Source organism: Perca flavescens, chromosome 1, assembly GCF_004354835.1.
Source record: "Perca flavescens isolate YP-PL-M2 chromosome 1, PFLA_1.0, whole genome shotgun sequence".
Taxonomy (NCBI): Eukaryota; Metazoa; Chordata; class Actinopteri; order Perciformes; family Percidae; genus Perca; species Perca flavescens.
Window position 1 is genome coordinate 8,044,096 of NC_041331.1, and position 14,969 is coordinate 8,059,064.

The 14,969-nt window shown below is 40.1% G+C and overlaps 1 protein-coding gene across 1 annotated transcript in view; it reads right to left on the reverse strand.

Annotated features, from left to right (window-relative positions):
• Positions 1–525: 525 nt before the first annotated feature.
• Positions 526–14,969, reverse strand: part of cemip (cell migration inducing hyaluronidase 1) — a 223,074-nt gene continuing 208,630 nt past the window's right edge. The window contains exons 24-29 of the mRNA XM_028576118.1: positions 11,453–11,638; positions 9,771–9,966; positions 7,511–7,597; positions 3,293–3,450; positions 2,478–2,578; positions 526–1,645 (exon numbers count right to left, since the gene is read on the reverse strand). Of these exons, the coding sequence (XP_028431919.1) occupies positions 1,518–1,645; positions 2,478–2,578; positions 3,293–3,450; positions 7,511–7,597; positions 9,771–9,966; positions 11,453–11,638 (856 nt within the window). The 3' untranslated portion in view covers positions 526–1,517. The remainder of the gene's footprint in view (positions 1,646–2,477; positions 2,579–3,292; positions 3,451–7,510; positions 7,598–9,770; positions 9,967–11,452; positions 11,639–14,969) is intronic.

The following is a 14,969-nucleotide window of genomic DNA, read 5'->3' on the forward strand; positions in this document are numbered from 1 at the left end:
GGATGCGTGGCGTGTCAGCTGCGTGGCGTGTCCGTTTTTATTTCGGCTGCCATGTTAACAGGTTAGAGCTTACACACTTCCTGCGTAACACGCACATCTCAGGCGCGGCTCGAGCTGCGCCGAAAACGCGTGCATGCAAGAAATATAACCAACGCCTATTTTTCACGCGACACGCAAGCGTGTCGGAAGCGTTTCCAGGCAAAATAGAATAGGAATAGATGTTTATATGTCATTTTGACACAAATACATATTAATAAATGACATGTTGTTTGAAAGTCTCTAGGTTTTGACATAAATGCAGATACAAATGTAATAAAAAAAAACAATTTTCAAATATTGCACCTGTCAATACAGAACGAAATATTCTGTAGCCTATTTTGCCGTCAATACTGCTGACGTTGTCTTTGCTGTAATCAAATCAGTATATAACTATGTTTATCATGAATTATACTAATGCTTGAGTGCAGTAAATCAATGGGAAACATGCATGTTTACAGACAAGGCTAGCAGCAGCAGCAGCGCCGCGTCAGACACGTTTCTGCTGTGTCAAGAGAAAAATCCACGCAGCTGACACGCAACAGAAACGCCACGCTCACACCATGCATCCAGTCTGTCGCTGGCCTTATCCTTATACTTGTGCTATTTATCAGTCTAGAGCAGGGGTCTTCAATGTTTTTTAAGCCAAGGACCCCTTATCTGAGAGAGAGAGACGGAGCAGGGACCCCCTACTACATATGTTGTTTGTATAAAATTTAGTTTCATATTAAACTGGGCCTACAGTAATGTGTATGGCGGCCTAAAGCCTTTATACATGCTGTACCTTTTTAGTGTACAGAATACTAAGCTATTAAATAATTGTCACCATGATTTGATAAATCATGATTTAATGTTAAACATACATGTGGCACAGTGAATCCTTAGAATGAACTGTATCTGTGGATCTTAGTGACTACTTTACCTATAGGCTAGTAAGCCTATCATTAATGTTTTTTTTTTCACAAATTGGCTGATTTATATTTGCTAATAATATGTTGGACTTATGTTAAGACCCCTAGGGGTCCCAGCCTCCCTGTTGAAGACCTCTGATCTAGACTGATCAGTATCACTACGGGTAAGAGAAAAATATGTATTGAACTGAAGTGACACTCTCACACTGCTGCAGGGTAGCCCGACTACCTGATCTAATCTGAACGCAGCCTTAAACCCTCTACTGATGACCTACACAGAGAGAGTTCAATGTGGGCAGTGATGGCTCTCGGAGAGGGTCTTCCCTTTTTTCCAACACACCAAATCCATCATTCTTTTCCCCAGCCAAACCTAGAGAAAACTCCACTGATCCTGGACAATGGCTTGGAGCAGCTGACTCTGCAGTGCCGGCAGTGTGTACTGTATGTGTACGTGTGTGTCATTGCATTTTTTTGTCGGGGTGGGGTGGGGGGTGGGGTAATGTGTGTCAGTATCTCAGGGGTTACATAGTCTCTTGGCTGTCCTCCCCACTCTGCCTGCCTGCCTCTCTCTCATAGCTTCATCTTGTGGACCACAGGGACAGGCAGGACCTGGTGGATCTTGGCCCGGTCGGCGTCCACCTCCAGGTGGATCCAGTCAGGGTGGAAGGAGCCCTTGAAGCCCACAAATGCCATCTTATCTGCAGGGAGACCACATCGCATTAAAGTTATTGAAATAATCAGAGCACCAGGATGTTTTTCAGCCTCACATTCACTTCTGAACAGCTCCCAGGGGGCTGTGATTCATAATGCTTTTATGACACCAAGTAAAGTCATAAGGCTGGTTAATGTAAGAATGTTGCTAATTTTTCAATAGTTTTCCAATTTAAACTTTCATTAACATTTGTGACTCATGTCAACTCAAGTCAACTTTTTTTATACAACACATATTCAAATGCAAATGATCTAACATTTTGTGCTTTACATACAAAAGACATTTATAATAAAACAAATGCAAAAACAATCAGTGAAGAGTAATGCCAAGATATACAAGACACACAACGCGCGCGCGCGCGCGCACACACACACACACACACACACACACACACACACACACACACACACACACACACACACACACACACACACACACACACACACACACACACACACACACACACACACACACACACACACACACACACGTGCACACACACACACGCATATGCTGAAATTAGCCATAGACTGTAATTTTTCTTTTTGATCTTCCTATGTAGTTTATATTTACATATTACCCTAATGTCTAATCGTTGATCAGAGATATGTAGTTGCAACCTGATTGTTGTGTGTTGCCTATGTTGTTTTCCATTCTATCACTTTTGGTTGTGCCATTTTTGTTAGATGAGTAAATTTTTTTTAACAGCTCCATCCAGTGCATTTCTGTTGAAAATGCAGTGTGTTTTGTCCAATGCATTCCAAGAACAGTATACCCACTGTGAGTGCATTGATCTCAGCAGACCTAGAGTTAGTTACCTTTCAATTTAATGCTTTTGTCGGCTCCAAGTCTTTCCAGGACTTTAGTCCAGGATCCTCTGGTAATCAGACGGCCCTTAGACGTAATGAGGACGATGGAACTACAGACAGAGTGAGAGACAGTGCATCATTTTAGTATTCACATGTAGCTGAAAGTAGCTGCATGTGTCTCTTAAGCTGTGTGTTATACTGGAGCCTGAGACTATAGTCTGTCATTGGAATGATCATGAATGCATTTGGCTCAGTGTTTTAACACCTCGTGGCAATTCAATTTAGTTCTTTTGTAGGCCCACACTTCCAAAAACCAAAAAAAAGGAAAAAAGTTGTCACAACATGATGGTAAATCACAATGAAGTATCTTAAACAGATTGGTAGAGCAAACAGATTTTAAGTAGGGCTGTCAAAATGAGCACATAATATATTAATAGTTAACTCCATTCTGTGATTCGGGCCGCTCCATAGTTTGGCAAATCAGAAAGCGTTGCAGCTGTAACGTTGTGGATGGCTAGCAGAAACAAAGCTCCTTGACCAGAAATGGATAAAAAAAAGGGTCTCCTTTCAATGGCAGGTTAATTTCCGAAGCCCTTCCAGATGGCTCTCTTACACTTACAACACCTCTGAGTTGATTTGAATGCACTGTAAGTAGGCGAACATAAAGAACATTCAGAACAGATAAAAAAAAATCTGTGATTCATTTGCGAGTAACCGCAAGTTAACTATAGACAATCATGCGATTAATCACGATTAAATATTTTAAATATCAATTGACATCCCTAGTTTTTAGTGTAGTTGGACAGGAAATGAGCAGTGTTTACCCGTCTCTCAGTCCACTGACGTAGTTGTCGATCTGTGCAGGGATGCCCTGTAAGATGGAGTTCCTGAAGCCTTTGTTCTCCACCACCTTCCCATCCTGTCCGTCAATCACTGTCAGCTGCACCCCGTCTTCTGGTTGGTACAACTTCCTGCCGTTCACCTGTCACAACAGAGCCGGCCAATCACACTACAGTTCTGGGATCTATAAAATGCCGGCACTGAACACTGCAATACTGTCACTAATTCAGCAGCATTGAAATCAAATAACACAGGCCATATATAACATGTCAGAAAAAACTAGAATCACTTTATATAGCACTTTTAAGACAAAATGGGGTTCAATTTTCTTTATCAAAATAGAAGACTAAGGCAGTATTCCTCAAAGTCAATTCAAATCAATTGTATTCATAATGTCAAATCATAACCGTCTCAAAGAGTGGTCCACTGGTGGTCCGTGATTAGATTTGGTCATTTAAAAGTCTAAAATGTGTTTTCTCTGTGAATAATTCCAAAGCCCAAATCGTGAGTAGCATAGATGTGGTGTTTTCAATATTAAATAAACTGGTATGTAAATTCAAACTAATATTAAAATTTTTTGCAATCACTTTGCTACTAATTTCAGAACCTTGACGTCATTTTTCAAAACTCTAGACACAAAACTCAAAACGGTCATCACTTGTAACACAGGCTGTCCAATGTTCAAAACACTGCATTGTGCATTCATATCTTTAAATAAATCTTGCACTTGCACAATCATTGGTTCAAAAATCTAATTGATTGTGAAATACCATTGAAACGTTACTTTAGATCACCCACACACAAGCTACCCATAGTTTCACTGTGTCATTGTTCGTACAATTATTAAATATTGTAGTACAAAATAGGTGATACATGTTTCATTATGGTACATGTAAATACATTCCTGTAAAAGTACTGCAGCAGTAGAAAAAATACTACAGACACAGTGGAATCATTGAACAAAACCTGAAATGTATTGATGAAAAACAATGCAGTACGATCACAACATAGCTTTATTTGAATCAAAGCAAAATAATTAGCTACAAAATAGAAAAGAAAAGACAGTAGTGTAAAATGTCAAATGCAGTGTTCCTCAACTTACTTGTACTGTAAAAAGCAAAACAAAGAACTCTCTTAACTCTGTCTAGTGGATTTTGCCACAGGTCCTCATCTACATTGCAATTAGCCAAACATCTTGGAAAAAGCCTTCGGGCATGGCGAACAATTTGGTACGAGTATATATGTATGTACACTACTGGTCAAAAGTTTTAGAACACCCCAATCTTTCTAGTTTTTTATTGAAATTTTAGCAGTTCAAGTTCAATGAATAGCTTGAAATGGTACACAGGTTAAGTGGTGAACTGCATGAGGTTAAAAAAAAAGTAAGGTTACCCAAACCTGAAAAATAATGTACATTTCAGTATTTTACACAAAGGACTTTTTCAGAGAACAAGAAATGGGTAAACAACATAAAGATGTTCTGCAGCAATGGAGGTTGATCAAGCTTTGAAAGTTGGTGCTACCAATTCCCACAGGTGTTCCAACTTGTCTGGATTACTTACAACCCCCTCTGTTTGTATAAAAGTATTGTTGGAACACACTGTGGTACCGTACCCTCGTGAGCATTATTTGAACAATATTGTACTGCAGAAAGTAGTGTGTTGCTATAAAAATGGCGGGAAAAAGGCAATTAACAATAGAAGAGAGACAGACCATCATAACATTTAAGAATGTTGGTCTTTCCTACAGAGAAATCGCAAAGAAAGTCAAGGTGTCAGTGAGTACAGTATTCTTCACCATCAAAAGGCACTTAGAAACTGGGGGAAACTCTGACAGGAAGAGGTCTGGCAGACCCAAAGCCACAACTGAATCAAAAGACAAGTTTCTGAGAGGACAACAGCTTCAAGCACAGCTTAATAGTGGTCGTAATAAGCAAGTCTCAGTTTCAACAGTAAAGAGAAGACTTTGAGCTGCAGGTTTGATAGGTCGAGTTGCAGCAAGAAAGCCATTGCTAAGACGTCAGAATAAGAAAAAGAGGCTTGCCTGGGCCAAGAAACATCGTCAATGGACTACTGAAGACTGGAAAAAGGTGCTATGGACCGATGAATCAAAATTTGAAATCTTCGGTTCATCACGCAGGATTTTTGTACGCCCTTGAGTAGGCGAAAGGATGGTTCCTCAGTGTGTGACATCAACTGTCAAACATGGAGGAGGATGCGTGATGGTGTGGATCCAGGGTCAGTGATTTGTACAGAGTGAATCTGATGAATCTCGTTATCTTGAAACTTTCATGATCTAAATAAACATGGAATATTGTTTGTCTGTTTCCATACAACTATACATTATGAGTAATGCAACACTAACGTATCATTTTGAGCAGTTGTATCGATGAAATGAACAGACAATCATCTGAAATGTAATGTGTGAATTTTTTTTTTTTAAATAGTAGTACTTTGATGTTAAGTTGTTTCATATTGAACAGGTGGTCTTTGTTAAATGAACAAATGATCTTAGGTTTATGTGTATTGTATCCAAGCAATTGAAACAAGTGTTAGAGTTTTGAAAAAATGTGTATTTTGATCATTGGTTGTGAGTTTTCTGTCTAGAGTTTTGAAAAATGACGTCAAGGTTCTGAAATTAGTGCCAAAGTAATTGTAAAAATCTGTATTTGATTTGGCTGTTTTTTCCGCGTTGTCAGACATCAGCTATAAAGCCGACCGTTTTGCAACACTGCCTCCAGTTTATGTCACAAATGATCACCGTGACCTTTGGAGAAAATGCGGAGGAATAAAATTCACGGTCGCTGCATTCTCAGCATAAGCAGCAACATTCTTCCCAATGAGATACCAACAGAGACAATGAGGGAGTCAGCTATTTGTAAAAACTGTCATTTAGTTTGGCTGTAATTTGTAATACTCTATTAAAGTAGGAGGCCTGTTGTTTTTGGGGATATTTTGCAGTTAGGTGGTCTGTGAATTTTTTTTATTGGGTAAGTGGTCCTCGGTCTGGTCTGGTTTGTGCAGATGCTAAGCTGATCTCTGGAGATCCTTTCCACAGTCTTTATATAGTAGCATGAACCATGAGCACTGGTCAAACTCAGCCAACAGATGGGCTCCTCGTGTTTAGGAATTCTGTAATGGACATATCCCCTGCATCCCCTCCCAAAATCTATGCCTACGGTATCACGTGACTGCGGTGGTCCGTTACCGCCTCTCTAACTTAATCCTTGTCATGATTGATGTCAGACCTGCCCTGTTTGGTCATGCATCATGATGTAGCAGCTGTCTTAGCCCAAACAGGGGGCTGGAGTTGAGATATATGCACCTGCTGGACAAAGCCATGATCAGGGACGGAGCCACATGCTGTAAACATTCGGGGCTGAAAAACATCAATCAACATCACGTATTGTGTTTTTTTTTAAATTTTGTGGAAGCATTTTTCAGTCAAAGGTGAAACAACACAGATATGATGGGTTATAGTGGGATCTGCCATGCCTGCCCCATTAACTTCAATAGAACTGACACCAAAGTCTGGCACCAATAAAAGCCCTAATGACATATAGTCTATATCCACGACGTTCCGCTCCAGTGCCGCTAAAAATTCCACCAGATTTCCGTCTTTTCGGCCGGATGTCCGTCACCTTCCTCTTTTATTTTGTGTTGGCGTTCTAAATTCCGGTGGACTTATGAGGACTATGGTTAACTGCTCCTCAGATCTCCTGCTCAGCAGGGTAAATCCAGACAGCTAGCTAGAATATCTGTCTGTCAATATGAGTTTTCTGTTGCACGACTAAAACTACTTTTGAACGTACACATGTTCCACCAAAACAAGTTCCTTCCCGAGTCTATTTTGCAGAGGCACTGTGGCTCCGTCCGGAGCTTATCGCCACCCAAGACGATTGTGATTTCAAAGAAATGCCAATAAACCAGAGCACGTTTTACTCCCATCCCGGAATGCTGTGTGGACTAGCCAGACCTTCCTGTGGAGTAAGGTCTGGCAAAGTGAGACTAAATGACGTATAACTGTACAACTCATCTGTGTAGAATCGAAACGTGTATTGTGTCTCTGAATGATACTTTCTCAATACTGGATACTAATTTCTGTTCAGTAACCCACAACCAGTGGTCTAAGTCTAATCTGTTGAACCACAGTGACAATAAGTCTACACCTTGTATTCTACTGTGTGTATGCCACACAGATACCTCAGTGAAGGCAAAGTCCTCCTTAATGTGGAAGAACCGAGTGTTGTAGGACTCCAGTCTGACCTCCAGGAAGTGTTCTGCTGAGTGCTAAGAGGAAACAAGCAAATAAACACAGATGGAATGAATACACAATATTTGGCATTGCACAGAAGTAATTTAAAGTCAGTTTTCACTCACCGATTGTGGTGAGTGAAAACTGACTTTAAATTGCTGAGCTACAGAGCACAACAAATAACATTAAAGAATCGCAGCTGCAAAATGTCACTTTGACATAAGAAAGTTATTATATTTCTAATGACTGCTGTGGGTTAATTAATTTCAGCAGCAGTAAAAGTGAACAGGATAGAGCCAAGAAAGAGGCGGAAAGTCGACAAAGAGTGTGAATAAGGATAGAATAAATGGGGCATTCATTTGATGGAATATTTTTCTTAGAAATAACGTACATGCCTACAAAGTTTAAAACATGAGTGCATTTATGTATACAAGCTGAGTTAGAGATATTAAAAACACACCTTGTGAAAATATACAAACCTAGTAAATGTATTCAGTATGAACATATCTGAAAATTATCTTCAACTGATGCTTGCTTTTGGGGGGAATTATTGGATCTTTGTAAATTATGGTCTAGACGTACTCTTCTGTAAAGTGTCTTCAGGTAAGTCTTGATATGATTTCATATTATAAATAAAATTGAATTGAATTGAATTGACAGCCAATCAAAATCCATCGGAATTTAAAACATGGCATGACAGACAACACTGCATAGAGAAGGTGTATTTGTTCCACACATGTAGTCAATGGCATGTAGTTAAAGTAAGTAGTAAGTAAAGTAATTTGTTCAGGCAGCAATTACGACCTATATTTACATTTCTAGTGGCGGAGACCTCTAGTAGCCGTAGTATGAATGATGGGGGCAAAACAGGAAGTAAGGTGAGGAAGTAGAAGAGGGCCAAATTTCCATGTAAGTGGGAATTCACACCAAGAAAAGTGATCCGGCGATTTTCCGCAGGGTTGTGCAGCGGAGTGTCAAAGAAACGGCCCATTTGTGTAACGTCCTGTTGTGTTCTAAACCTCCCCGCCCCCCCCACAAAACTTTCTTGTGGCAGCGATAGAGGCAGTGATTTTTCCTGTATGGGACTCTCACACCGTCTCAAACCATAGCTTAAAACACACCAAGTCTGATCTCATCTCCGGTTACATGATTGGCCACCGCAGCGTGACGTGGGGTTGGATTTCTCCAAAAGTTGAGTCGGTCTCAAACTTAAAATTTTTTTAAGTGTCCCCCCTAAACGCACCACCCCCATTCAAAATTAACGGAAAAACCTGCGTTTTTGCTTCTGCGTTTTTACGGACCATCGGACAGCCGACTCAGGCAGTGTGAACGCAGCCTAAGAAGGCAGGTTGGGGGGGTGGATGGGTCAAACAAACACAGGACCTTCACCCAGGAGACCCAAGGGGGTAAGCAAGCCTCCACAAAGCATACCTCCTATGGAGACATTTTCATGCCATCAAGCCATCACCTGCTGTTAGCATCCCATTGACTTCCAGTCACTTTGACAGCGAATAACTTCACATCTGAAGCGTTTAAAGACTCTATTTGTCCATTGTTTATTTCTAAACGACAATGTATAAAAGGCTCCATTACCTTGTATCTCACGTTATGGCTCCGTAGCAGGCGTTTTTTTTAAAATAGGCTAACGACTGTGTCATTACCACGTGACTTTCTGTCGCATAGTAGACAAATTACCATACAGGCAGGTGAAGCTTGCAGGCAGTTTCGACTTATATTAGCTGTTTAAGTTTAATTACTGTTAACTGGCATTTTAGTTAGAAATAATGAGTCTGTGCCTATGTTATCTCCTAACATATACCTACGCTCTCCGTCTTTGCAAGATTGGGAATGACTGAGATTTCTCTTGGCACAGCTACCAGAAGACTTTTAGACAGGTTGCACACTTCACATCAAAGTCGTCAAGCTCAGTTGGAGGCTGCGCAGTAACGCTCAGCCTTCACCGGAAAAGTCCTTCTAATAGACTTCACCCGTCTCCGTGGAAATCTACAGCGTCGCCTTGTCCATTAATTTTACTGTCTATGAGGAGACCGGAACAAACGGAGCTTCGTCAAACTCTGCGTCACATGCATAACCCGGAAGTGACTATACTTACAGCGTGAACAGTGTCACTACAACAGCTATGAAGAGAATAATGCCCGGTTTGAACATTTTTAAAATACATTTAATGTCCTTCCCCACTGGCCTTACATTAGGTATCTTTCTGGGCATGGATACGTCCACCACAGGCATCTCGGAGTGCAGTGGGTAGGCTTGGGCCATGCAGTCGCTGGGGGGACTGCCTTTAGGGATGACGGCTGTGATCTTCACCCTCTCACAGCCCTTGGCAGAGCAGAAGGCAAACTCTTCCCTGTCGTTATGGGCCTTCACCTTCAGGAAGAGCAGCCTGCAACACACAGTACATGTTAGACACCATACACACATACACATTCAGTACTTTGCGCATATCATTCACCAAAGACAAAGAAAATGGAGGCCCTATCATATAATTATAACTTCTCTCAAAATTATGACTTGCTATGTAATTACAAGCAAATATCTCATAATTAGATGAAAACTATGTCATAATTATGAGATTGTTCCGTTATTCTGAGATGCTGATCTCCTGGGCCCAGTTCTGCTATGCCTTGCACTGCTACTACTATTATTATTTGTCATTTTATAATGTTTACTGTTACTGTAATTGCAACTGTTCATATCATTCCATGATTCATTTATGAGTCATATTTCTGCATTTATTGTAGTATTAGGTATTATTCTCTCTCTCTCTCTCTCTGGGAATTGTTGGGTCTCTGTAAATTATAGTGTGGTCTAGACTTACTCTAAATATGTAAAGAGTCCTGAGAAACTTCTTTTGTGATTTGACACTATAAATAAAATTGAATTGAAACTGAATTGAACTGACGACCAAAGGAAGTGCAGTGTCTGAAATATGAAATTGTTTGGATGAGTGGTTCTGGAGAAAGTTGTAAGTAGCAATACCACAGGCCAACAATCTGCTCGTTCCCAACAGGCATGTAAAACAGGCTCTACAGTAGTGTAACTTAAACAGCAATTATGTGCACGTTGTCATCAGAGAGTTTATGTATCACACACTAAGAGTGACAACACGATAGGCATATCAATAAGTATGTCAACATTGAGCAGACATTGTTTGGGCGAAAACACACTTTGATGGATGTAGCTGTCGCCGTGGTCCTGCTAAGCGCCCTGCTACGCCCTGCAGTGCCCTGTAGTGCCATGAACTACTACAACTACTATTTCTAGTCATAGTTCCATTATCTTTATTGTGACTATTATTGCTACTGTTTTTCCTCGCCACTGTCGCACTAAATGCTTGCTCTTGGGGGAATAACTGGAATTGTTGGATCTTTGTAAATTACAGAGTGTGGTCTAGACCTACTCTATCTGTAAAGTGTCTTGAGATATCTCGTTATGATTTGATACTATGAATAAAATTTGATTGAATTGAATTGATCATCTCAAAGTCAACTGGTCCCTTCAGGAGCAGATGAACCAGTACGGGATGCTTCATGGATACAAAGTCATGCATCTAAAATGCTAACAAGTTCTAATCTATTTAAATACTTTATAATAATTTAGTAACAGCTATCAAAATAAAAGCATTCACTAAAGTAACATTTGCAGTGGCAGTATAGCTGAAATTCTTATTGACAAAATACAATGGGTCACAGAATACGGTGTATTACCGGTTGTCGTAGTTGTTTTTCTGTGCTCCCTTCCGTTTTGATCTCTTCTTTGCTCTTTATATTTTATATTTTAGTGTGTGTGTGTTTGTGTGTGTGCGTGCGTGTGTGTGAGTGTCTGTGTGTGTATGTATGTGTGTGTGTGTGTGTGTGAGCGTGTCTGACCCGGTGTCTTCCTCCCAGTAGTAGTATCCTCTGGCCAGGTGTGAGTGCTGGATCTTGTCCCTCTGCGAGGTCCGGGTGAAGACACCGGTTTTGCGGGTCTGCTTGGTCAGGCGGTTGTGGATGTCGGAGATGACAGTGAAAGTGGTGCCTTGTGGGTAGCAGAGGCCCACGTTGATCCAGTCGTTTCTGAAAGACAACAAACAGAACAATGCCGATACCTTAATCTCACAGCCGACGCTGTTCTCACATCCACAGTAACAACACACAGGATTATTTTCCACCTTTATCTAATCAGGTGAAGTCATTGATTATCAAAATATGACGCCCAAAATTATGTTCCAAAATAAGGTGAATCAGGATCAAACAGAACCATTCAAAATGATGAAAATTCAAATCTAAACTGCCCTAGAGTCAACAATTCATTAACAAGACAGGGGATTTAAAAGACCATCATGTATTTAGCTCAACAGCTTTTTACTGCTACAAGCTCCTTCATCAAAGCTTCAAATGAGCAGCAGGAAGCTGCATTTTAATATATCATACTATAGGAGGCAGGGAATAATGGCCCAATTAAAACACATAGCAGCTGTTGTCTTAAATCATGTAATAAAAACAAGTTATATTTCAGCTCTTTCTGCAGAGAAACAGCCTCACTTGCAGTACTCCTCTGTGAACTGTAGATGGGGCTGTTGGTGTATTTTTATTTAACCTTTATTTATACAGGTAATGTCAAATACACACAGCGTCTCATTCTCAAGAGAGACCTGTTGGGAACAATACACAACATCAGTTACAGACAGACAAACAGATTACAATAGTATATGCAAGATTTACCAAATAGTAACAATATTTAAATGAAAGTGCCAAGTAGACTTAGCCCACTGAGGTCCTAGGGCACTCATGTTCTTGAATTCTCCTTTTTAGGGTTTTTGCATATAACCTGATCCCCATGTGTTTCATATGAAAATGTTCAGAACAAACTTAGCTTTTTGTATAGTGAAGCCCAAAATTGTTCCAGAGCAATGTATAAAGAGATAATTTGGCACTAAAGCAGAAATATTTCTCAAATCTCTTGTGAAAACACACTCCATTGTTTTGGTGCTTGAAATGAGTACAAAAGTAGCGTAATATATGAATAAAATAGGAAATGAACGTCTAAAATGAAATTTTGTAATGTCACTTTTTGAGTAGGAGTGTTTTCAAACATTGATTGGACTCGCCGGTGCGTCTTTTGTCCTCGGATGGTTAACCCTCCTGTTGTCCTTGAGTCAAATTTGACCCGTTTTCAAAAGTTTCTATTTCAGAATATCGGTTTCTTTGAACCAAATAGCATAACCCAAAATAACATGGATGGTTCCATACAACGCTCTTTGCAAGTAAAATGAATGATCACTACTTTCAATTTTGAGTGTTTTCTTCAAATTTATAGTATCTGTTGTCTTGACAACAAGTGCATGTTAAACGGGAAGACAAGGGTTGAACACTAAAATACTAAAAACAAGAACAAGATTTCAAAGATGTTTTTTCCAGTGCCCTTAAAATGAATTTAAAATCCCTAGTGGGAACAAGCTGGAAGCTTTACATTCTACTGCAGTTTATTCCAGGTTAAGGGGGCAGAAAAAGAAAAAACCTTTTTGCCAAGCTCTGAACTCTCCTCTCTGCTTCTCTTCATAGTCGTCAGATTCATCTACCAACCCTTATAAGCTGGCTCAGGTTTTCCTTGGAATAGCTCTGTTCTAGTTTTAGACTTCCTATGACACACTGAGCTCCTCTCTCATCTCTTTCCATCTGTGTGCACTCATGTCCCAGAAATGCTTATTACTAACTTAGCTCTGGGGAGCTTATTCCCCAGAATCCTTGTGTTTTCTCGCCTCGCAGTTTTCCTTGGATTAGTGTGGTAGGCTACAGCTGCAACCATGATTTAGGTGAATCATGGTTGCAGCTGTAGCCGTGGTCCTGCTCAGCGCCCTGCTACGCCCTGCTGACATGTAACTGGATAAATATGTTGGCAGCAACCCAAGGATGGATTTGTAGATGAAGTTATACCAGTGCAAAAGTCTATGTATGGATAATGATGACCAATTGAGCAGTGCAGTTGAGTTGAGAGTACAGAGTGCACAGTACACCATACAGTGTATGCACCATCGATGGAAACATCCTGTTTGGGCTCTAAACTGTCAGGGTGAACTCAGGCCATGGGGAAAAGCTTACATGCTTGAAGTGACAGCCAGATTTTATGCAGTTTAAATAGCTAAAGGCCACACTGTAACCACCGTCTGAAGGGAGCAGCGGTGGAAGAAGTAATCAGATCCTTTACTTAAGTAAAAGTACCAACACCACACTGTAAAAATACTCTATTACAAGTAAAAGTCCTGCATTGAAAATGTTACTTGAGTAAAAGTATGTAAGTATCATCAGGAAAGTGTACTTAAAGTATTAAAAGTGAACATATATATATATATATATATATATATATATATATATATATATATATATATATATATATATATAAAAAAAAAAATATATATATATATATTAAAAAAAAAAAATCCTTCATCCCCACTGCCATCACCACACTGAACAGCCATACATAGACAACATCCCAGCAGCTCCATTCAGGCATCTTTTTGACACTATTTGTGCATTTTGTACGTTTGTACGGTGAACGTTTTTACACTGTTTCTATATGTGTCTTTATGTTCTTATATGTATTTTATGTCATTTGAGCCTGCCCTGTCAAAGACAAATTTCTGTAACTCCTGACAGACAATACAGCTTTTCTTATCTTTCTTAAAAGTATTCAATGCAGAAAAATCCTCACATATTAGAAACTGTAAACGATCCAAACAGTTCTGTATTTAATGGTCTAATCATTTCAGCTGGACTCTGAGTAAATGTACTTAGTAACATTCCTCCACTGGAAGGGAAGAACACAAAGTGAGGCTCTCCCCATTTCTGTGGTGAATCTTGGTCAATAGCAGCAGTGAAGGAATGATCACTTTACTTCACTCACCATGATGTCATTTACAGAGTGTGGAGGGATCAGTGTGTTAACCCTGTCAGCCAACATCCAGTGTCATCATTCACAACATGTTTTGATGTTTAACCGTAACGTCACTGTGTCCGTGTTCGGACGCCGTTCGCAGCTATTGGCCATATCCGCACACCTCCGGTCTGACGCAGTTTGCGGTCTTTTCGCTGTGCTTTTCCTGAGCGATCGCCCCCCGGAGTGCAAATAGAATTAATCTACATGTCTAAGAATCTATGTGTGAATTTTACATGTCTAATTAGTGTGCAAAAGTGACTTTGATGAGAGAAAGCAGTAAGAACCCTTGGGACTTTACATTCAAAGTGGAAATTTGGGAGCTTTTACTGCATCATTTGGAGTTGGTGAAGCACATCTTCTAGTGTGAAGAACAGAAGTACGGTCCTGGATGTGTTGACAGCATTGATGTTCATTTCCGCGACCGAAATGAACACATTTTCAGCCCTGAAAAACCAGCAGCGCCCAGTGAGT